This window comes from Bos javanicus, chromosome 26 (assembly GCF_032452875.1).
Source record: "Bos javanicus breed banteng chromosome 26, ARS-OSU_banteng_1.0, whole genome shotgun sequence".
NCBI classification, from domain to species: domain Eukaryota; kingdom Metazoa; phylum Chordata; class Mammalia; order Artiodactyla; family Bovidae; genus Bos; species Bos javanicus.
Window position 1 is genome coordinate 48,418,527 of NC_083893.1, and position 23,029 is coordinate 48,441,555.

The 23,029-nt window shown below is 48.7% G+C and overlaps 1 protein-coding gene across 3 annotated transcripts in view; it reads left to right on the plus strand.

Annotated features, from left to right (window-relative positions):
- Window positions 1-23,029, plus strand: part of MGMT (O-6-methylguanine-DNA methyltransferase) — a 277,279-nt gene that overhangs the window by 237,708 nt on the left and 16,542 nt on the right. For all 3 annotated transcript variants that reach the window (XM_061403853.1, XM_061403852.1, XM_061403851.1), the window contains one exon: window positions 385-545. In XM_061403853.1, coding sequence (XP_061259837.1) covers window positions 385-545 — 161 coding nt within the window. The remainder of the gene's footprint in view (window positions 1-384; window positions 546-23,029) is intronic.

The window sequence follows — 23,029 nt, forward strand, 5'->3', positions numbered from 1 at the left end:
TGTGGGGTGTGCAGTGGAAATGTGGTGGGAGGGACGAGGAGGTGGGTTTAACTACTCTGACTGTATTTCTGGAGAACATTTTTCTTATGACGAATGCTCAGTGACTGCAGAGGAAGTGGGGGTGGGTGCGGGTGGTGGTCTCGGAATGGGCGGGCTCATGCCCACTGGATCTGCATCTGAGCTCATCGCCCTTGTTCTCACACCCCCGCCCTGCGGCAGGACTGCAGACACTCAGAACCCTGCAGACGAGCACCGGTCCCAGGACATCCTTCCAAAAACTGTCCCTCCAAGCGGAGGTGGAGGCACGGGTGCAGTGACCCGTTTAGGGGCAGCAGGTGGAGGCAGGGCCTGGAGGTTGAGTCTCTCCTGTTCTCTCTCTTGCAGGCCTGCGGAGGCCGCCGCTCCCGCTGAGCAGCTTGGAGGTTCCGGGGCAGTGCTGGAGCCCCTGCTGCAGTGCGCGGCCTGGCTGGACGCCTACTTCCGCGAGCCCGCAGTCCTTGAGGGGCTCCCCGTGCCTGCGCTGCACCATCCCATCTTCCAGAAAGGTCGGTACCATGGCCACCACGCGGCCTCTGGCTCAGGGAGCCCGACCTGATCACTGTCAGCCGCCTCCCGGCTCGGGCTGCTGACCACGCCTGCCGCGTGTTTCCCCCGAATGAACAGAGGCAGCGTGTGCCACACAGCACGGCCGGGAGCGCCCGCTCTCCACCCGCTCCAAGTGCTTGTGTTAGTTTTGGCACATGGTCACATAATTCTTGGCAAAGGCAATAAAAATGATGCATGCAGATCGACTCCTGACTCTCACTGGCTGAGAGTTTTAAATAGGAACACGTCTGAATGGCAGTGAATTTTTCAGTAAGCTTATTGTTCACTTACACAATCTGCTTGCCAGCAGCACCAAGACCCACGTGTGGACAACCGGCCTCTCCACACGCTTGGCTGCTAACACCCTGGAGTGGGCGGTGGCGGCGTGTCCTCTTGAATAAGTTTTCAGGCTAATATCTCAAACTTAGCACAGTTAAATGTCGTATTCTTGAGGGATGAATTGAGAACTTCCTGTCTATGTGCAGCGTGATAGTGCCACATAAAGTCTCTGATAACGTAAAAACACTTTCCCAGACAAGTTCTCCTTCAGCTTTTGTTCGGAGCTTAATTATGGCAACTAATATCATTCTGTACACATAGCGGAGGTTTATTTTGCATAGTGATTTTTTTCACAGTCGTTTTAATGTAAGTGAATCTATATCAGTAACTCAAGTGAAAAGAATTTGAGCAAGCTCCAGGAGATGGAGGAGGCCAGAGGAGCCTGGCTATAGTCCATGGGGTCACAGAGTTAGACACGGCTGAGCGCCTGAACAACAGCAACAGGTACATAGAGACACGTGTGTATAGATGCACACATGTGTATACACTTAAGAAAAAAAAATTACCATGAGATTTTAGATGAGGTGAATTTAAAGCAATCTTGAATTTCAAAGTGGAATTTGTATTCTAACTGCTGCCCTAGTTTTCAGCACAACTGAAGGTGGAGCAGAGCTTTCAGGGACAGCAGGTAGAGAAGCTCAGGCAAGTTGAGCTAATACCTGAGTTGACCAGCAAGGTCAGGGGAGTGACCAGGTCGGACCCTGGGGGTCTTTGCCCACAATGAACTGAAGCTGAGCATGAACGCATCAGCCCCTGAGCGTCACGTGGGGCTGTGTCCAGTGGGCGCGTCTCCAGGACAAGACTCCATTGAGAGCTGGGTAGGCCTTTGCCGCACGCCACGCTCAGGTCCAGAGCCTTCCATCGTCCCGAGGTTGGGGCCCCCCTGGGCCGAGGTGGCGCTGTGGCTGAGTTTGGCCACTGCTGCCTGGCACTCACCACCTGCTCGGAACCGGAACTAGCCTCGCACGTCGCCGGCCGGGTCGAGGGTGTGCCTGACGCTCCTGTGTGCCTCACGCATACCAGGTGCAGGGCGGGGGTCCTGCTGTGCAGTTTAAGGACTCACATGTGGGTTTGTCTTTAAAGCAGAGGCTTGGGAATCCTGTGCTGTGCAGTTTGAGGACCTCAAATGTGGGTTTGTCTTTAAAGCAGAGGCTTGGGGATCCTGTGCTGTGCAGTTTGAGGACTCACATGTGGGTTTGTCGTTAAAGCAGAGGCTTGGGGATCCTGGAGCAGCGAGCTCTTCTGTTCACTACTGCCATTTACTGCTCTGCCACCAGGAGCAGCAGCAGATTGGCCAAACACCTTTCCTTGTCCTTACACGTGTCAAATAAGTGAGCTCAAGTTTAAGGTTTAGAATGTTTCAGAGCAGAGACATTATGACACAGGGCAGGAAGTATCTGTATAATATAATGAGGGTGTCAGCAGAGGGTGAGCTTGTAAAACCCTGAAGTCCTGTCCTCAGAGCTCGAAGAGAGTGGGAACTGGCCACACGCGCCCTGCCACCCCCCTTCCCGGCTCCGGGCCTGAGCGTGGCCATCTTCTCCCGTGGGTCATGGTCATGGTAGGTCTGGGCAACCAGGGCGAGCTGGAAGCAGGCACTGGGAAGGATGAAGACTGCAGTCACCCCGTAGCCCAGCCCCGTTGGACCAGGTCTGCAGTGCTGGGGGACACTTGTGACTGGGGCCAGGTCCCCTCCAGCTGGAATTTGGGGTGGGGGCAGGAGGGTCCCCGAGGCCAGGCCGCCTGCTGACAGTTAGTGCTAGCCCCCAGGCCAGGATTTCCCACACCGCAGCCTGTGCCAGCCAGGTTTTTCTAATTTAGCTCAATCACTTCTCCCAGGCGAGGACCAGGTGTGGGGATTTTTACAGTTTAAGAAGGGAGGTGGTGGGTGGTTGTAATGTGATTGCTAACACGGAGTTAATTGGCACTAACCCCAGGTGTGCTGACACCCTTGCTGCTCAGGGAAGGTTGGCTTTGCTCTCTTCCTCTGTCTTGGAGCCGGTGAACTGGGGTGAGAGGGGAAGGCCCATGCGGGGAGGGCGCTCCAGCACCCCCAGAGCTCCTGATGGCTGTGGGGTCCACCAGGAAGAGAAACCTTTGCAGTCGGAGGAGCAGGTGTGTTTATCTGGAAGAAATGCTTCTTGACAAATTTTGTCTTCGTGCCTCTGAGGTTGTGAGCACATTGAGCATCCTTTGGGCGTCACCTTTCACCCCGTTCCTCTGAGATGTAGACGTGTAGACCAGACCTGCCTGTCTCGGCTTGGTTAGAAGTGCAGCAGTGACGGAGCTCCTGCTGGAGTCCCGCACCTCCCCGGGACTCACACGGCCCAGCCTGCAAGCCTGGAGGCCCTGCACTGGCTGTGCTGGCTGCCTGGGCCCCCCTGCTCGGGCAGGACCACCACCTCACCTCTCAGACTCCTCAGCTGACATGAGGGTGATGCTCACCATCTGGTGTTTTTTTTTTTTTTTTTTGGTAAGACTGGTCACAAAACAGGGCCTATTAGAATTACCATTTTTTTTTAAATTTTATTTTTATACTTTACATAATTGTGTTTTGCCAAATATCAAAATGAATCCACCACAGGTATACATGTGTTCCCCATCCTGAACCCTCCTCCCTCCTCCCTCCCCATACCATCCCTCTGGGTCGTCCCAGTGCACCAGCCCCAAGCATCCAGTATCGTGCATCAAACCTGGACTGGCGACTCGTTTCTTATATGATATTTTATATGTTTCAATGTCATTCTCCCAAATCTTCCCACCCTCTCCCTCTCCCACAGAGTCCATAAGACTGTTCTATACATCAGTGTCTCTTTTGCTGTCTGGTGCACCGGGTTACTGTTACCATCTTTCTAAATTCCATATATATGTGTTAGTATACTGTATTGGTGTTTTTCCTTCTGGATTACCATTTTTGTAGGCTAAGACACATATTGGAAATTTAACGTCCTGCATCTTCTTACCTTGGAGCATTTCTGAAGTCTGATTAGTAACAAATTGATTATCTGGGTACTTCCACTAAGGAACTGTTAGGCCATCCTCCTGACCAGAAGTCTGGAGGAGGCCTAGGCAGCTGCCTTGCCCGCGGGCCACCTCAGGTGGGATTTCTCTCAGAAAGGGAGGCAGTTCAGTGAGGTTCGTGACGCCGATGAAGGAACGAAAATGAGAGGCAAGTGCGAGTAAGAAGTGTTCTAAGTCCTCGTAGGATTATGGTTTTACTAATGTAACTTCAAAAACAGAAATGAATGTTTTGTTTTCTGAGTTTTGTGAAAGGGATTTGTTTTCGTGTTTTGCTAATGAGCTAGCTGCCTTGTAACTCAGCAAGGCATTTTTAGGGCGGTCGGGTCCTCCCTGTAAACCTCTTACAGAGGTCAGGTTTGTTTATTTTGAATTCATGTTTCTCCAAGAAACAGTTTTTAATGAAGCTATTATTCCTGAAATAAATCTGTTTCTTTCATAGTAAAATACCATTTTAACTTAGTTTCTCTGAATACTCCCTCACTTCTTAATATTGACACATAAAAATGTTAGCTTCTTGGTGTAGTATACCTCTTAATACCTGTGGCCTTAGCGATCAGTGGCAGAAGCAGCCGGAATGACCAAAGAAGCACTGTGCCAAGCAGGGCTCCACAGAGCGTTGAGAAGAGCAGGCTGGGAAAGCGAAGACTGCTGTCAGACTCGGACGTGCGCAGCACTCTCTTCCCTCTGCCCCAGAGGCCCGCCGGGCAGGTGGAGGCAGGCCCACTGCCCTGGCACCGTGTGCTTCTTCTGCCGGGCTGGAGGTGGCCTCCCTGGGCGCCCCGAGTCCCCTTGCTGGGCAGGGCCTGGCAGTGCTCTGGACGGATGCCACAAGAAGCCGCTCCCAGGGAATGCGGGGAGCGTTCAGGCTTCCACCCTGTTCCGTCTCACAGAGGACGGTTTTCAACAGATGAGTTCTGAGTTTTCTTTTTAAAGTGTCTGCAATGTTCCTTTTTAAATGAAATATTTAACAGTTTAATAATTCCTTCGTCACAGCTATTAGCTTGTAGCCATGAAATCCAGTTGCATGACAGTAGTAAGATCTGCATTTTTTAAACCTGCTGGCTAGAGGGAAGTTTCTTTGCAACTTCTGCTACCAAGCCTCTAAAAGGATTCTTGTACTTCTATGTCTCTTGTGAACCCTGTTTCAGAATGGTCTTTAAGAACCCTACCCGTCTGTCAGGGGAAAGGCCCTTTTGGGGAGGATGAGTTCGTTTCCCTGCAGTGTCCTGCGTGTGGTCCCCTGAGCCGCCTCCATTCAGGGTCCCCGGGCCTGCTTTCCCCACCGTGTCCTGCGTGTGGTCCCCTGAGCCGCCTCCATTCAGGGTCCCCGGGCCTGCTTTCCCCACCGTGTCCTGCGTGTGGCCCCCGACCCCCTCCATCTGGGGTCGCGGGGCCTGCTTTCCCCACCGTGTCCTGCGTGTGGCCCCCTGAGCCCCCTCCGTTCGGGGTCACGGGGCCTGCTGTTGCGCGCTGTCACTCCCTCACCCTGGGGCCTGCCCAGGGCACCCTCAGAGGGTGTGTGGTGGGGAAAGGAGGCTGCTCTCCGTTTCTCTTTCGGAGCCACGGCAAGATGCAGCTTTGTGCTCACGGGACGCTTGTACTGATATTTTCCCTGAATTAAAAAAAAAAAAAAAGAATTACCGATTTAAAGAGAAAATAGCTAAAATAGGAGATGCTTTACAGGTTCTGGTTGGTAGCCATCACTGTTCTCCTATATTCTAAATGAAGGCTTCTAACAATTGTTGACCTTCCTGAGATGTTACCTGGTGGGGCTCCTTCCAAGGCCCATCTGTTGATTAGAACAAGTGAACACTTGCACCTTAGTGGGAAGGAAACAGCTGCTGAGAATGTACTTCTCTCAACCCTCGAGCTGCTGAGCGCTTTCAGGGCTAACAGACTTGGAAATCCGGGTCTGCGGCCTTCGCCATCTGAGGCTGGCAAAGGTGAAATGGAATAGACCACGTGAAAAGCCCAGGAGCAGGCGGCCAGCCGCGGGGCTCAGGGTGCTGGGAAGGGGGTCTGAGGTCTAGCCCAGGAGCAGGCGGCCAGCCGCGGGGCTCAGGGTGCTGGGAAGGGGGTCTGAGGTCTGAAAAGCCCAGGAGCAGGCGGCCAGCCGCGGAGCTCAGGGTGCTGGGAAGGGGGTCTGAGGTCTCGGATCGAGACCAGAGGCCGCCACCAGGAGCAGCCCATCCCCTCTTTTGTGGAAAGTAACACCCAGCACGTTGTTGTGGTTCAGGGCCCTGGGAAAAAAGAAGTGGAAGTGTCTGAATAAAGCAGGGCGGGGCTCAGTGAAGGGGGTATGGGTGTAGGGGGAGTCCTGGAGTGCAGAGGTGGGGAGCCTTCCTCATCAGCGTGTTTGCTGTGACGCTCCCGGCTCCCTTAACCCCAGGGACCCCTCCCTGCTCAGAGGAGAGCCCTGCGTTTTCTGGGAGGCCCTCCGTCCAGCCTTCAGGAGAGCCTGCAGCTGACTCGTAGGCCAGAGGGAGTACCCTCCCCAGCGGGCCATCCTCTCCTGCCTGCCTGGCCCCCACGCTTGTTGGAATATTGCATCACTTCCAGCCCCTCAGTGGAGCAGAAGATCCCCAGAATTCTGTGTCCTGGGTTGGGGGCTCCCAGCCGAGGCAGAAGGAGCATCGTTTAAGACTATGGACCCTGTGAGGCTGGCCAGGCCAGCTCAGGGAAGCCCGTGCCCTTCAGCAGGAGCGTTCCGCCTCCTCTGACCAAGCCCCTTCTGGCGTGTGGGCGGCGTGTCGCGGGAGCCTGAGGTCATCGTATCTCAGGTTTGTTATTTTTCACATTCTGTTTTCACGCGGTTTCCTGCCTGGCAGTTGTCATAGTACTTGTTTACTCTTTGTTCTGTGCTAGCAGAACACATCTTGAGCTAGCAGAGAGTTTTAAAGTTTCAACTGGGATTGATTCAAGCAAATAAGTTCTCCAGGTTACTCTCCTAGCTGAGGCCCTCCCTTTTCCTGAGGGTGTATGTGTCAGAATGCTCTAGAAAGCCTGTTAACAATACTGTGTCTGCAGTATCTATACTTCTCACCCCTTCCCCAACCACATTAAAATCTTATAAGAGGCAAATTACGCATGCCGTATTTTGAGAATTGCTGCTTTTAAAGAATTTATTTAAATGGATCTAAGTGCTTTTACTGTGTGTTTCACCCTATACTAAGGTTAATATTTCTAATTTAATAATGGTTTTGTTTGAGACGTAACTGTGTCTACTTAAGCGTTTTTGCTGTTGTAATCAACAACACGAAGCCTGGCATCTGAAGTCCATGGGGTCGCAAAGAGTCATGACTGAGCGACTGAACTGAATCCACAGCTTCAGTAAGTTCTAGGCTTTGCATGCCTCTCCCTGCTTTCAGAGCTTTGCTCACAGCCGGGTGACAAGGCAGAGGGGCCCACATAGCCTTAACATTTGATAGAAAAAACTAGGCAAGACAGGCTACCCATCGGAACATCTGTTTGCAGGTATGGACAGACAACCAGATGATGCCCCCAGGAGCCTCGCCAGGATGCCCTGGGGTAGAGCCCTAGCAGAGGCAACCAGAGCCTGCGGGAGGTGTCTAGATACTTTGGCCAAAAATGTGTTTTTCCTCTGAAGCAGGCAGAAAACCGAAGCTTTAGCTTCTTGTGGAGCTCTCTGAGCAGTGGGCATGGCCGAGAAAGGGGCGAGAGGATCTTCAGGTTCTGGATGCTGACCTGAGAGGCTGTGACTGCTGTGAGGTGTCCGTGCTCACTTGCCGCGGGGAGCAGTGCTCGCCCTCTCCTGTGCTGGCTCGTACCCCCGCAGCCTGCTGGGCTCCTCATGAGCGCCTGGGGTCCCTGCGCAAAGAGCCCTCTGACTAAGCAGTAATTACCAGGGGCTCCTGAGAGGCCTAGCTCAGGGGAAGTTTCCTCCTAAATCTAAGAGGTGGTCAGATCCACGTTCCCTAAGGTTTCCATAAATCAGGCAAAAAAAAATTGAATACTTGAGAATGCCTTCACTCAAGGCTACAGGGTCACACAGTATAATTTAACCAAGCTCAAAGATAACCAGAAAGTTGGTTTGAAAGTCAGCTACTTTCAAACCTTGTAGGATACAATGAGGTCTCTATTACAAATAAATAGTACTTGAAATTGAAGTTATTACAAATATTGCTTTTATGAGAAAATATTAACATTGAAGTATGACTTATCTCTGGCATAGTAGTTAAACATCCTACCAGTGAAGGTTCCCATTAAAAACGAGTCGCCTACTTACACTCACACGTTTAGAAAGACATCACCTGCAGGGCCTGTGTTGCACTTGGGTGTGTTTCACCTCGAAAAAAGGAATAGAGAACCAAGTTTCTTTCTGCTGGGAGAAGTGAGTTACACTGTCACTTTCTTCAATCATTTTCATTTGAAATGAGCTTTAAAAAATAAGAATCGTCTAACAAGCCTATATTTTAGCATGACAGACCGACTTTTCCTTACGTGTCCTTCCAAGAGAATGTTTAGTGTTTTGTCGTCATAGTGTCTGGTCACATTTACAGGCAACATTAACGTATTTTGATATCACGCTAGCAATAATAAATAGAATCATTTCTAATACCTGGGTTTATAGGGAAAATGGTGTTTTAGAAAAGCACTATCTAAAACTGGACTGTAAGTTACCAACGTCAAACGTACGAGAATTGATACAAAACCAATGGCTGTAATGCCGTCTAGCTGTTTGCAGGATCCAAAAGTGTAAAAACTGTTACTTAATTTAAACGCTCTCTCCCTCAGGTTTACTTGCAACCCTTATGTTCAAGATGACTCAGGTCATTTCAGTCAGTGAATCGTGTCCCACTCCTTGCGACCCCATGGATTGCAGCAGGCCAGGCCTCCCTGTCCATCACCAGCTCCCGGAGATTGCTCAGATTCATGTCCGTTGAGGCAGTGATGTTGTCCAACCAACCGAGATGACTCAGAGTATAGGATTTATGAGCGTACAGGTTCCATTTTGAAGGTCATGTTTCCAGTGTCCGAATGTAAAAGTAAGGTATCTCCTGGAAAAGAACCATCTCTCTCTGAGATGTGGCTTTCACGACCTTGAGGGGTGGGACTCTCCAGGCAGGACAGACCTTCTGAGGCTCAGTTGCCAGGGCATTGTGTGAAGTTTTAAGGCCATGTAACAAAGTGCTTCCGAAACTGAAGAATGAACTAGCGGAAGAAGTGTGTTTAGCTCGTCTGCACGTCCCGAGCTATATTCAGATATTTCCTGCCTTCTAAGAAGCGCCGAGAAGCAGCAGCCCTGCTGAGCCCTGCCCTCAGCCAGCGTCACCCTGTGCAGACTCTCTGTGGCGACAGCAGCTCCTCCTCCCTCTCTCTTCCTGCTCCGTGTTTACCGTGGCGCAGGCACATTGTGTAAAGGACCGCCCTGGATTTAGGGGCAGGGGACACTGTCTGCTCTTTCTAAAAACACAGCCGCCCTGGGCAGGGCCACGAGGTCCAGCAGCGGCCCGCCCTTTGAGCCAGTCCTCCGAGCCAGGGAGGGAGGGAGACCCAGGGCTCGCCACTCGGCCAGGACGTGTGCTTTTCTCAGTGCGTCCGCATCTCTTCCTCTTTGTAGAATAAAATATGCAAGAACCAACATAAATGGCACGTCCCCCCCTTTTTTCCTCAAGAATTGGGCCTTTGATGTTCAAGAGCAGCTAATATTAAAGACCATCCCTAGCAGGCTGTAGAAACTGCACCTATTTATGACAAATGTAAAACAGCACAAATCTCGCAGAATATGATGGTATCATTAGTTTGTGAATCGCATCCTTGAAAATAACTGTGGAGGAGCCAAATCGGTTTAAAAGAAGATAACAAAATGGTTTAAGCTACTTAGGTTGAATGCCAATTATATTTTAATATTCAACTGAGCATATTTTACTAAGAAAAAAGGCTGCGTTGACGCATGCATAACTCATTGGCAGCGTCGGCCAGCTGTGCCACTCTACTCTCCGAATCACTTTGTGCATTTTAGTAGCATGGTAATTTAGTAGAGAACTACCTGAGTGATGGCATTTTCAATGAGCAGGTAATCTACAGAGAATTTTTATATGGTTATGAGTTCTGTGCTTCAGCCCGGCAACACAAAAATACATCAAGACCAATTACGGTATCAACTTCCAGTGTGGCGCCCTCGCCACGCAAGTGCATGTATTTCTGCCCCAGGCATTTCAAATTGCATCTAATTTGAAATCTTTGGGGTTTTAATTAAATTTCAGAATATATGGAATTCTTCATTAGCACCTGCTCTGAATAGCAGATTGCCCTTCTCTCGGTTTCTCGTTAAAGAAGTAGGCTGTGGTAAAGAGCATGTTCAGGAACCGATCATTTGTGGGGCCTGGGTATTGGAACAGAAATAGTGAAATGCAAAATAATATCAAAAAGATTATTAGTCCAGGGAGAGTCTCTTGATTTGTATTTTAATGGAATTTTACATTTCTCTTAATGATTTGCAAATTGTCCTCTGATTATAAGATGCATTAAGCTTTTCATTTTAATGGCAAAGACACAGCCATTAGCAGAATTTTTTTTTTCTGTCTCCTTTTTAGAGTGCTTCCCTGCAGCAGATAAATATTGAAACCATTAACACCTTTTGATGTTCGTCACAGCCTGCGTCTTGGACCTGCACACAGCTCCCAAGGTCTCTTGGTGTTCGCACCTGGCCAGGGACCCCAACTCTTCACCTGATGTGTTTCCTTTTCTAGAATACAGGACTTGTGTTTAAGGTTTCATTAGAGGTCTGGTGTATCTGGGTTGAACCTAAAGCATTTCAATGTCATCCATGGCCCCAGTAGCATTAATAGAAGCTGTGTTGTCAGTGTGGAGGCTGGTGGTCGGCAGGCCTGGAGCCAGGGAGAGCCAGAGGGATACCCCTGGAGAGTTGGGAAGAGTATCCCACCACCCTCTGACCGTCCCGCAGAGCCCCTGAGGGCGGGGCAGCTGCCCGTGGTTGGGCCTCTGAGATGATACCTTGCTTCTCAGGCACAGACGTCTGGTCCTTCCCAGCATGTGCGTGGTCTCCATGACCAGGCTCTTCTGCTCCACCTGCTACACATGCTGGGGGAGCTCTGGGCTCTGACCCAGGTAGAGCAGTGCATTTCGAATCCAGGAGCCCTGCTCCCTTGGACGACCAAGGCTGCCGGCACCCAGCGCTTGCTCAAGAGCAGAGCTTGGCTCCAGACGGAAGCAGCAGCCAGGGTCCCATTCCCGAGCAGCCCAGCGCCACGTGGCTCTGCGGGTGGAGCCAGGCCCATGCCACCCCCACCTGGCCCCGCCATGCTCTCTCCCCAGCTCGTGTGGCAGGTCCTCTGGTGGCTGCTCGGCCCGCCACCCTGGACTGAGCGTGCCGTGGCCCTTTCCTCCCCAAGAGCGCGTGGAAGGAAGCGTGGGAAGCCTCAGGACGACCACTTCCTGCTGCCTGGACATGGCCCTCGAGTGATTCTTGACAGTGGTTCCTTTCTTACATGCTTCAGGGTCAGATGTCATTCCGTTTAACGTATTTATTGAATGCCTTCCCGAGATTTAGATAGTTGTCGCCCTCTTCAAAGTGAAGGTGAGTTGCAAGGGGAGGACTCCAGGCCTCCCTGTCAGCCCATGCTCCACTGGTCAGTGGGGACACAGGTGCCGATCTCTGGCAGAGCCCTAGGCCAGACCATGGAGAAGGGAGTTCAATTGATCAGTCATTCAGCAATTATTTATTGAGCTGTAAGCAAAGCCCTCTTTTTGGCTCTTGGAACTTACAAACTAAATGAAATTCTGGGCCTTATGAGCTTGTATTTTAGTAGGAAGATGGAGGAGCCTGGTGGTAAGCTTCAGTCCATGGGGTTGCTGGGAGTCAGACACGACTGAGCAACTTCACTTTCACTTTTCACTTTCATGCTTTGGAGAAGGAAATGGCAACCCACTCCAGTGTTCTTGCCTGGAGAATCCCAGGGACGGGGGAGCCTAGTGGGCTGCTGTCTCTGGGGTCGCACAGAGTTAGACACGACTGAAGTGACTTAGCCGCAGCAGCATGTATGTGTTTATAAGTATGGACTAGTGTATATACACTCATACATATCCCTAGACCATCAGGGAGTGATATAATTGCTATGAAAAAATATTACCCAGGCCATGGGGAGGAGGGGCTGGGGTGGGAGTGGTAATGGCTCCTTTGAAACGCATGGTCAGGGCTCCACGAGCTCAGAATCCAGATGCATGGAAATATTGTCATCTTCCCTCTCTTGTTTTAACAGTTAAATTTCAGGGGGAAAGCAAGAAAATTACATAAATAAATTCCTTTTGAATCATTTTTTATCATATGAGGGAAAGGAGCAGTTTCAAGAGTTTCATTAAGAATAACTATTGAGTGCGTTATTGACAGGTTGGTATTTTCTTTTTTTTTTTTTTTTATGAAATAGCCACATCGGACAAAAGCATATTCATTAAGGATTTGTAAGGCATAAACAAGAGAGGGAAGATGCATCTGTGCACACCCGGGTTGAGGGTGGAGCACGGCCAGCACCGCTCAGTCCCGTGTGTCCTCCCAGCCACGTCGGCCTCCCCAGCCCAGCTCCATGGTTTGCACTTTTTATATGGATGAAATAGTACTGTGACTTGCTTCTTTCATTCAGCGTTTCTGTGAAACTCATCTGTTTTAAACCCTACAGAGATAGTTTGCTAATTATGACGAATATAGAGAACCTCATCTTCTGGGCATGCTGTAATTTTTTCCTGTCCTCTGTCACTAGGCGTTGGGGTTCTCCTCGTTCTTTGCCTTTTAAACTAACGACGCTCCAAGTGCTTTAGTACGTGTGTCCAGGTGGCCGGAGGGATGGGCGGAGTCCTGGAGAAAGGGGAGCTACACAGAATTCCCGCAAGAGTTGGTTGGAGAATGCTGTTGTATGTGAGCAGTGCCGTTCGGTGTGGGGGGAACCACACGAGATTGGCGTGGGGCCACTGGGAACCGAGATGGAATGATTCCAAGGAGAGTCGACAGCACTGGAAACGGAAGTACATGGGAGAGTTAAGGGGGGGAAGTTCCTGTTTATTGATTTTCAGTAAAAAATGATCAACTGTTCAGCATATAAATAATAAGTTTGGTGTTTTATAATATAGAAGTAAATAACAAAAGGTTGGACTAGGGAAATGGAAATATTCTGCTATCAGTTCTTAGATTATGGTGAGCAAGTATCGTATTAATTGAAAGAAGGGTTTTATAAATTAAAGAAGCATATTACAAATCCTACAATGCTACTAAAAAATAAAACCAAAATGAGTAGTTCATAGGTCAGTATAGAAGGTAAAATAGCTAATTTTTAAAGTAATCTAAAAGAAGGCAGAAAAAACAGGGAAAGGAGAACAGAAAACAGCTGGGACCAATAGCAAGTTGGTACTAGATAGACTCAAGTCCAGACAGAGTGACCAGGTACTTTAAATGGAAATGGTGCTAAGGTTCAAATAAAAAGGCATAGATAAACAGGCTGGATTAAAAAAAAACAGACTCATTATATATTTTCTACAGTAAACATAATTTCAAAGGACAGAGTTCTGTGCAAAAATTAAGAAAAACAAAAGCATACATGTTAGAAATAAGTACACTGTCTGTTTTCAGTTTATATAATCATTTATGTGGGCTTCCTTGGTGGCTCAGTAGTTAAGAACCTGCCTGCCAATCCAGGAGACGTGGGTTCAGTTCCTGGGTCAGGAAGATACCCTGGAGAAGGAAATGGCAATCCACTTCAGTCTTCTTGCCTAGGAAATTCAATGGACAGAGGAGCCTGGTGGGCTACAGTCCATAAGGTCACAAAACACAATTTATCGACTAAACAACAGCAGTCATGTACATAGAATATCTCATAGAATTTTGAATATCTATTAAAATTAACAAGTAAATCTAACAAGATTGAGGATATAGTTTTAATATATAAGAATTAATTGATTTTTATGTAATAAAATTAAATTAAATTTAAAACACTTGAGTTTTCAAGTAGTATCCAAAGTATATTTAAGATTAGCTTTAATAAAAAGAATGCAGACCTCTCCACTGGACAATATAACGCATGATTGAGAGAAATTAAAGAGGACCTAAGGAAACTGACTCAGTGGACAGGAATTAAAGCAAATTTGAGTAAACTCCAGGAGTAGTGGAGAACAGAGGAGCCTGGCGGAACACAGTCCATGGGGTTGCAAAGAGTCGAACACGACTTAGTGACTGAACAACAACCGCAAAGTCATGCACAGACCTTGGTCGTTGGAGAAGCCAGTATTGCCAAGAGGTTAGTTCTCTGTGAACTGTTCTCTGAGTTGAGTCCCATGAGTCCTTTAAGTTCCCAGATGATTCTAAATTTATATGAAAATGCAAAGAGGCTGGAATATCTAAAGCAGCCATGAAAAAGAATAAAATTGTAGGACTTACATTTACCTGATTTCAAGACTTAAAGACAGATCATCTGTAGTCAAGACGCCGTGGCACCGGCTTAAGCCTCAGTACTTAGAGCAACAGAACGTACTCGAGATCCACACTTGTACAGCCATTGCATCCTTGAGAAAGACTCCAAACAGATGGATAGGGACAGTAAATCCTTTCAACAAATAGTGCTTGAACAACTGGGCCTCTCTCACACACACACACTCACGCGAAGTTGCCGTGACCCCTAGTTCACACCGTACATGAAAATTAATTTGAGATGTATCGTGTACGTAGCATAAAACGGAAACTCTGAAGCTTTTATTTAGAAGAAAACACGGAGAACATCTTCATGTTACTAAAAAATGTTCACAATCCTGAAATACAAATTCATGATAGAAAATAACAATGAAATAGACTTTATCAAAAGTAAAATACATCGTTAATTAAATGAATTGGGAAGTCTTGGAGTAAAAGAGAATACTTGCTACATGTATATTCTGTCAGTAGCCATGGGTTGAATGACTGAGGCAAGTGATCTAATTACGGAGGACTTCATTTAATCAATTAATATTTCCCCAGTCTGCCACTGATGTTGGAGGCTCGTGAGTCTGAGTGTCAAACAGGCAGTGTTCCTAGACCTGAAAGCCGCTGTGTGATTTCCCCGCCTTCTCCTGAGTGTTGTGTTGGCCCAGCAGGCTGGGCAGCCTTTGCAGAGAGAGCTTCTCCAGCGCCAGGGAGCCCTTTGTCTGCGGGGTAGTCTTGGTGTGTGGCTGCGGACAGCCAGGGGCAGGGGACTCCGGTCGCTGCCTGCTGCTGTGGAACAGGGCCCGGTTTGAAGTTGGCCATCATTCGTTGACCACTCTACAGAGTCTGAGTTATCAGCATTTTTTCACAGAAACATCTGGAAGAATTTGAGCCCCTGATAGTGTATGGGACTCAACCACTTTTTAAAGTTTTAAGTGGTAAGGTGCACACCTGATATTGCAAATTCAAGGTCAAACGTTTTTAATTTTGTCTCTGCTGGTGCAAGTGAAAAACTCCTTGCCTCACCCCTGCTTCATAAATGAAAAGACTCAGAATTCAGATGCTGAATTTGAAGGGGAGCAAAGTCATGTTTAAGGGGACCGTGGGACGTGGGAGAATATGAAGGGAGGTGCTTTCTATGACTGTAGATTTTGTTCCCGTGTTTAGAGTCCAGTTTCCCAGCCTGAGATAACTGATGTTCACTTTGAGAATTTGGGAGATCGTGGCTGACTTTAGAATTGTTGTGATATGCCACCTTGTTACCATAGTCAGTTACCAAAGTCATACTGCAGGCATGGCTTTTGATCCGCCCAGGGCTCCCTGCTGAATTCTGCAATTCTGTGGTCCTATCTGGAACACAGACATGGGATGGCTCTGCAGCATGTCCCTTGGTGGCCCTTGCCTCTGGTGCCCATGCTCTTGTTCTTGCCCCGGCTGAGCCAGGCTGGCCCCGAGGGGCCCACAGGATACGGCAGGAGTGATGGTGAGGCTCCCAAGGCTGGGAAGGGCGCTCTTGGGTCACTTCTTCTGAGGGAAGCCACCTGCTGTGGCATGAAGACACTCAGGCAGCCCTTTGGAGAGGTCATGTGGGGAGGACCTGAGGCCTCACACTTTGCAGAAAAACCCATGGTTGGGAGACGGGGGGGGGGCTTATCCTGCTTTGGTCTCTCACCTGCTCAGAACAGGGGGACCATGTCCTCAGGCCTTTGTAAAGGGGCAAGGACTGCCCTTTCAGGGAAGTATAAAGTGCTGGAGGACTGTAGCGTGACCTTATGGGCTTGCCGCCTGCCCATAGCAGCCCCTCTTGGCTCTCAGCCCTGGTCCCCGAAAGGAGAGGAAGGGACCAGGACCCCCTGGCTGGGCAGCAGTGGTGAAGTCCTCTGCCTCCCTGCCCCCCAGGGGAACTTCCTGCATGTTCACGGAGGGGTGCCCTGGGAGGCCCTTCTCCCACCTTCCCTGCCGCCCGCCCGTCGAGGGCGCACAGTACCCCCTCCACCCACACCTGCCCAGCCTCGTCCTCATTTGAATAGGTGAGAAACCAAAGTCAGCTGCACAATTGGAGCTGGATTCCATCACTCAGAATTCAGTCACAACTTCTTTTGAATTCTTCAGCTGCCCTGCGGCAAAGGCTCAATGTTGATACTGAGATTAATCCCCAAAGAGCCCCTCATTTCTCTGCAGAGAAATTAAAGCCTGCCAGTTTTCCGTTTGCCTGTCCTTCTGACAGCTCTGTCAGTAATGATATGCCTTCTCCATGGCGTAATCCCTGTCCCACAGTAAAGAATAATTCATTAAGAAATTAAGGGCTTAGCTTCTTTCTGTTGGGTTGGTCATCAAAAGTTAGCTAAAATTATTTAACAGACCTCAGGGCTGTTTTAGACAAGCTCAAGAAGCCACATGGGTGGGGATCTTTCAGACTCACCGCCCCACACCCCCGCTTTAGATTTGCTGATGTTCCCAGTCACATGACACCAACTGGAGCCTCTCACGCTGGGCCCAGGGTGGTGGGGCTGTGCCCCAGTTCAGGAAGACGCTCCCTTTTAGACTTGCAGGAGCTGAAAGGTATCTGTTGATGCAGCTGGATGCTATGGAGGGCTAGCAGGAGGCTTCGAAAGCTTCTGAAGTAATGCACGGTTGTTGTGGAGCTGGGTTGGAGAGGGGTGGGATACAGTGTACCTACGCTGATGTGGTTTTATAGACCGGTGGGGCGTGTAGCCTGAAATGGTGGGGATCTGAAATTCACTAGCAACTGGTCCCTTTAATGCAGCTGGACTGAAACCACGAAAAGAAGGCGAGGTTCGAGGGAGGCCTCTCATCGCCACCATGGGCGCACAGGGACACCCGCGTTGGAAAGCGCTGTCTCATCTTAAATCTGATCACCCACCTCTCTGTTGTTGGGATGACAAGGTTGTGCCCAGGGGGAGCCCTGGCTCCCGTGGGCCAGGCTGGTTCAGGCGACGAACTGAGGAAGTCTAGAGTATTTCTGAGGGGAACATGAGAAAGAAAGGCCCTGAGATGGGCGTGGGGAGAGGCAGCACGCTTGGAAAGGAGGTGCTCGGGGCTGGGGGTCGAAGGGAAAGTAGGACCAGAGGCTCAGGCTTGATGGCCACGCCTTTTTCACAGGGACCCTCAGCAACACGTCAGCCCCTTCCCTCCCTCTCCCTTCTTCCTTTTTTTTTTTTTTAACAGCCTTTCTATGTATTTCCTATAGTGCTCAGAAACTGCTAACACCTGTTCAAAAGTCAGTTATCCAGGTTTGAGCTGAATGACAATTACTTGAATGGTAAAGGGTGTTAATGTATAATTATTCACATTCATACCAGGACATTCACAGTTTAATCATTTCTCTGTAGGCTTCCTTAAGTTTGAGCTTTAAGTCTTAGGCATAATTCTTTTGTTAAATAAGTTTCGGGAGCTCTAATTATTGGGAAGGTGAATACAAATACAATATGGCCAGGTGCAGCCGCGAGGCTGTTGAGCCCACCTCACCTGCGCCGGCCTCGCCAGGTGAGAACGCCGTCTCCCCGCAGCGGGTGAGGCTGAGGCTCGTTTCTGAGGGCTGATACAGGCCAATCCGCCTGCAAGATGAGCTCGGAGACTGTGTTCTGGTGCGCTCCGGGCCAGCGAGCCCTGCTCCTCTGGCCAGGCGTGGACAGGGAGGGGCCGCCCTAACCCTTTATGGAGGTCGTCTGTCCTCTGGACCCCTCTGTCCTCCTCAGAACTCCTGAGGACCCCAGAGAGCTTTGGATTATCAGCATTTTATTTATGTACATTAACCATGTTGAAAATTAAACCTGAGAGTTTTTTAGTGTATTAATTTATTCTAAAGTAATAATAATAAATTCACTGCATATTATCAAAAATGATATATTCATGTGAAAATAACTCTATTTTCCAAAACACACGGAAGAGCGGCACTGCTCTGCACTTCTGCCAGTCGCTTTAATCTTGCCTTAATGGAAGACAGGTGGATTCTCATAGCTGCTCCTGCATTTAATCTGTTTATCACACATCATGTCGCTTATGGGAAACTTCTATGTACTTGTGGGAGAATGAAAATTTAAAAGGCAAATAGCACCTCAGTGTTACTATGAAAATAGTGTTCACCTCACAGTCCCCCTAACTGGGGCTCTGGGACCCCGAAGCTCCCCAGACTGGACTGTGAGCACCACTGTTCTAAAAGTAAAAACTGTTTATTGTTCCAGAAAGTTGCCCATTGACTCTATGCATGCGTGCTCAGTCGCTTCAGTCGTGTCCGACTCTTTGCGACCCCGTGGACTGTAGCCCGCCAGGCTCCTCTGTCCATGGGATTCTCCAGGCAAGGGTACTGGAGTGGGTTGCCATGCCCTCCTGCAGGGGATCTTCCCAACCCAGGGACTGAACCCGTGTCTCTTACGGCTCCTGCATTGGCAGGAGGTTCTTTACCACTTGTGCCACCTGGGACGCCCCTGTTGTCTCTCTAAGGCATCATAAAATTTGTGTTGTGTTCCTGGTTTTTTTTTTCTGTGTTCCTGGTGTGGCAGAGGGGCTGTGCTCCCTCCAGGTGAGCCAGGCTCCTTTCCCTTGAGCACCGGCAGACCACAGGCTCTGACTGCCTTTGCGCACGGTTTCAGTAGGCCCGCCCTTAGCTGGACAGTTACTCCAGGCTCACCCACAGGACAGAATCTCCCTCCACGCCTGTAATCTGGGCTCTCAGCAGTGCTTGGGACCGCAGAGTCCCATGCCCCATTCGCTCACCTGGAAAAGGGAGCCCCAGGTCAGGTGCTTGCAGGAGGAGTAAGTGAAGGGCAAGGAGAGCACATCAACTGCCTGACCCAGTTTCCCACTGGGGGTCACTTCCATCTGAAGCACCCCCACTCCTTCCAGGAGACATATGCCCACTCTTGAAGACCAGACCCTCAGCAGCTGTGCTCCAGCATTTCCCTCCTGTCTCCCTGCTCGTGTTGCTGCCCACCATCCAACGCCACAGTTTTCTGCAGCCTGTGTTTGTCATATGTTAGAGAGAAAGGCTGGCTTTGGGCTGTCCCCCACGGCCACCACGAGGCAGCCCTCTTCACAAGCCGGGAACATCCCTTGGGTTTTCCAGATGGAGTGTCTCCCCGTCCTGACCAGTCCAGCCCAGAGATACTGGTTGGCAGAGGTGTATCTTTGTCCCTGGCACTGTGTCCCTCCAGACCCCACTCCCAATTCCACAGCAGACTGTCACAGGCTTCACGGTGTGTGCCGTCCCCCAGCAGAACACTCACACACCCCCTACCCCTGTGCACCAGGCTGACACTCTCAAGTAGGTGTATTTAGTTCATGTAGTCTGACTTGGTTAGGCGTGTGCTGAAATGAAAATACCATGTTGATTCCTGAACCTTTGAGGTGACCTATAAGCTTTTTTATTCTTTGTTTTTTCTCTGCTGCTCATAGTGTTGTAGAGGTCATAGCTGACATAACTGAATCAGTTCAGTTCAGTCCAGTCGCTCAGTCGTGTCCGACTCTTTGCAACCCCATGAACCGCAGCATGCCAGGCCTCCCTGTCCATCACCAGCTGCCGGAGTCCACCCAAACCAGTGTCCATCGAGTCAGTGATGCCATCCAACCATCTCATCCTCTGTCGTCCCCTTCTCTTGCCCTCAGTCTTTCCCAGCATCAAGGTCTTTCAAATGAGTCAGCTCTTCGCATCAGGTGGCCAAAATATTGGAGTTGCAGCTTCAGCATCAGTCCTTCTAATGAATATTCAGGACTGATTTCCTTTAGGATGGACTGGTTGTATCCCCTTGCAGTCCAAGGGACTCTCAAGAGTCTTCTCCAACACCACAGTTCAAAAGCATCAATTCTTCGGTGCTCAGCTTTCTTTATAGTCCCAACTCTCAATCCATACGTGACTACTGAAAATAACTGAAATAAATGCAGTTATTTTCCCTTAAGCAGTGTTATATTTCATTTGAAATGAAATATACATGTATTACAGCACATGGAAGGCAAGAGAGTATTTACAAGTTATCCAGTCCTGATGTCAGAAGCAGCTGTGGCTGATAGAGGTGAGGCTGGTGCTCTGGAGGGCCAGCATCAGGGGACTCCTTCATGTTTGTAAGATACAGAGGCCTCTAGGTGTGTGCGGCCCTGGCCGAGCCCAGTTAGCAGCAGGGTGACCTGCTCTGGCCCCTCCAGAGGCCCTCGGCCGGGCTGCTGACGCTCTGCCTGCAGGGAGTGGTGCCAGGCCCCCTCGTGCCCTCGCTGTGCTGGACACCGACCGTTTCCCTGTGGGAAGGCTGGGGCGAAGGCTGCTGCAGCAGCAGCTGTTCATCTTGAGCGTGTCTGAGAGCTGGTGGGGCCACAGTGCCCCTCTGCCCGGCTATTCTCATCCTCATCCATGCCCGAGTCCAGCCGCTCGCTCTCGGCCGGGGGCTGTGCCTGCGTCTGGCAGCTGCTCTGTCACCCTAGTCGGGCTTGGCAGCTTGAGGTTGCTCTCGGGGTCAGCGGTGCTGCTTGTTTCCCGCCAGCGCTAGCCACCCTCAGGCGGACTCAGGGGAGACCAGGCCCACTCCTCCATTCGTCCCGTGGACGCTCACTGGATGCCTCCTCTGGGTCAGCCCCAGAGCTCTCTGTTGAGGTGCGGACCCCTCAGGCAGCCCTTGCTCTGAGCTGTGTTGAGTGGAGGGCCCACCATGATGACTGTATTATTAATGTTGAGGGCGAACTTGCAGAGGAGAAAGACTTGGCAGAGAATGTGACCTAGACTCCAGTTTAAGTAGATATCTTGACCTTTGAGGAGAAAACTCTTCTTTGGTAAAAGAAAGGGCGTGTAGAAAATGTGTTTCCTTCGATCTTGTCTTTTCAGAAATGTGGTAAAACTGAATTTTGTGGTTTACAGTGCTATGGATTTTAATACATGTGTGGATTTCTGTAGCTACCATCATAAGCAGGACACGCGAGTTCCATTGCCCTAAACGCCCCGCTGCTGCCCGTTTGCAGTCACAGCTGCCTCCCCGACGCTCGGCAGGCTCCGCTCTGTGCTGTCACCACGGCTCGCGGCACTGAGAACGTCATAGAAGTGGGCTCAGACGGCATTTATCTTTTGAGCCTGGTTTCTGTGACTAGTTTAATACCTCTGAGATTCATCCAAATTGTTGTATGTATCTGTAGTTTATTCCTCTTAATTGCTGTATTCCACAGTATAGGCGTTATCTTCATGTGTTGTTATAGCCATTCTAATAGGTGTGGAATGCTATCTCATCCTGATTTTAATTTGCATTTCTCTAACAGTTATGTTGAACATCTTTTCATGTGCTTATTTACCAAACTATATCCTCCTCTGATGAACTGTCAATTCAAGTCTTTTGCCCATCTTTTTAAATTAGGTTGTTTGTTTTCTTACTGTTGAATTTAAATATTTTTGTATATATGCTGAATATAAGTCCTTTATTGGATATATTTCCAAATATTTTCTCCCAGGCTCCAACCTGTCTTGTATCTGTTAACACTGAATTTTACAGACCAGTTTTGTTTTGTTTTGTTTTCATTTGATGAAGTCCAGTTTACTTTTTAATTTATGGATTGTGGTTTTGATGAAACATCTGAGAACTGTTTGCCTAACTTTGGGTCACAAAGGTTTTCTCCTCTACTCTAAAATTTTCTTTTTTAGTTGAAAGTTTTATTTAAATAAATGATTTATTTTAAATTAATTTTTTAAAGGTATGAGATTCAGGTCAGAGTTCAGTGTTTTGCATCTAGATATCAAGTTTTCCATCACCACTTTTTGAAAGTAATATCCTTTTTCCATTGAAATGCTTTTGCAACTTTGTCATAAACCATTTGGATATTGTATGTTAGTCTCCTTTGAAAGTCTCTGTGTTTATCCCTTTATAAATTTCACATTATCTTGATCTATAACAGCATAATAGTACGTCTTAAAACCTGCTGGTGTGATTTCTCAGCCTTTTTTTCCTTTTGTCTTTTTCAAATGTTTTGACTGTTCAAGTTCCTTTGCCTTTCCACGTAAGTTTTAGAATCATCTTGTCTGTATCTTCAAAAAATACCCCTGGGATTTTGACTGGAATGGAAATAAATCAATGGTTCAGTTTTTGGAGAATTGAAAGCTTTGTAATATTGAGACTTCTATCCATGAACATGGTATGTCTCTCAAATTATTTAGGTTTTCTTTTATAATATTATCAATATATCAGCATTTTGTAGTTTTCAGCATAAAGATCTTGTATACAGTTAGATTTAGATCTAAGTGTTTCAGTTTGGTTGGAGCTGTTACCAGTAACAGAACTGTGACTGCCTCTTGTGTTGACCTTGTACCTGGCGACCCTGCTGTATTCGCCTGTTAGTTCAAAGCTGGTTTTGTTGTTGACATGTTTGTTTGTTTTGATAGTTTCTTAAGTGTTTTCCCATGAACAAATCATATTGCCTATAAATGGGAACAGTTTTCTTTCCTTCCAAAATGTATTTATTTTCTTGTCTTGTTGTAACGGCTAAAGCTCCCACTGTGGTGTTGAGCAGGAGCAGACGTCCTGCTGCTTCTCAATCTTGAGGGCAAACCATTCATCTTCTCACAGGCAAGCACGGTAGGAACTTCAGGCTTTTGTCATTATCTTTATCGGGTTGTTCCAGGGTGGCTGGGAGCTGTCGTCATGAATGTATGTTGAAACTTCTTACATTTTTTTC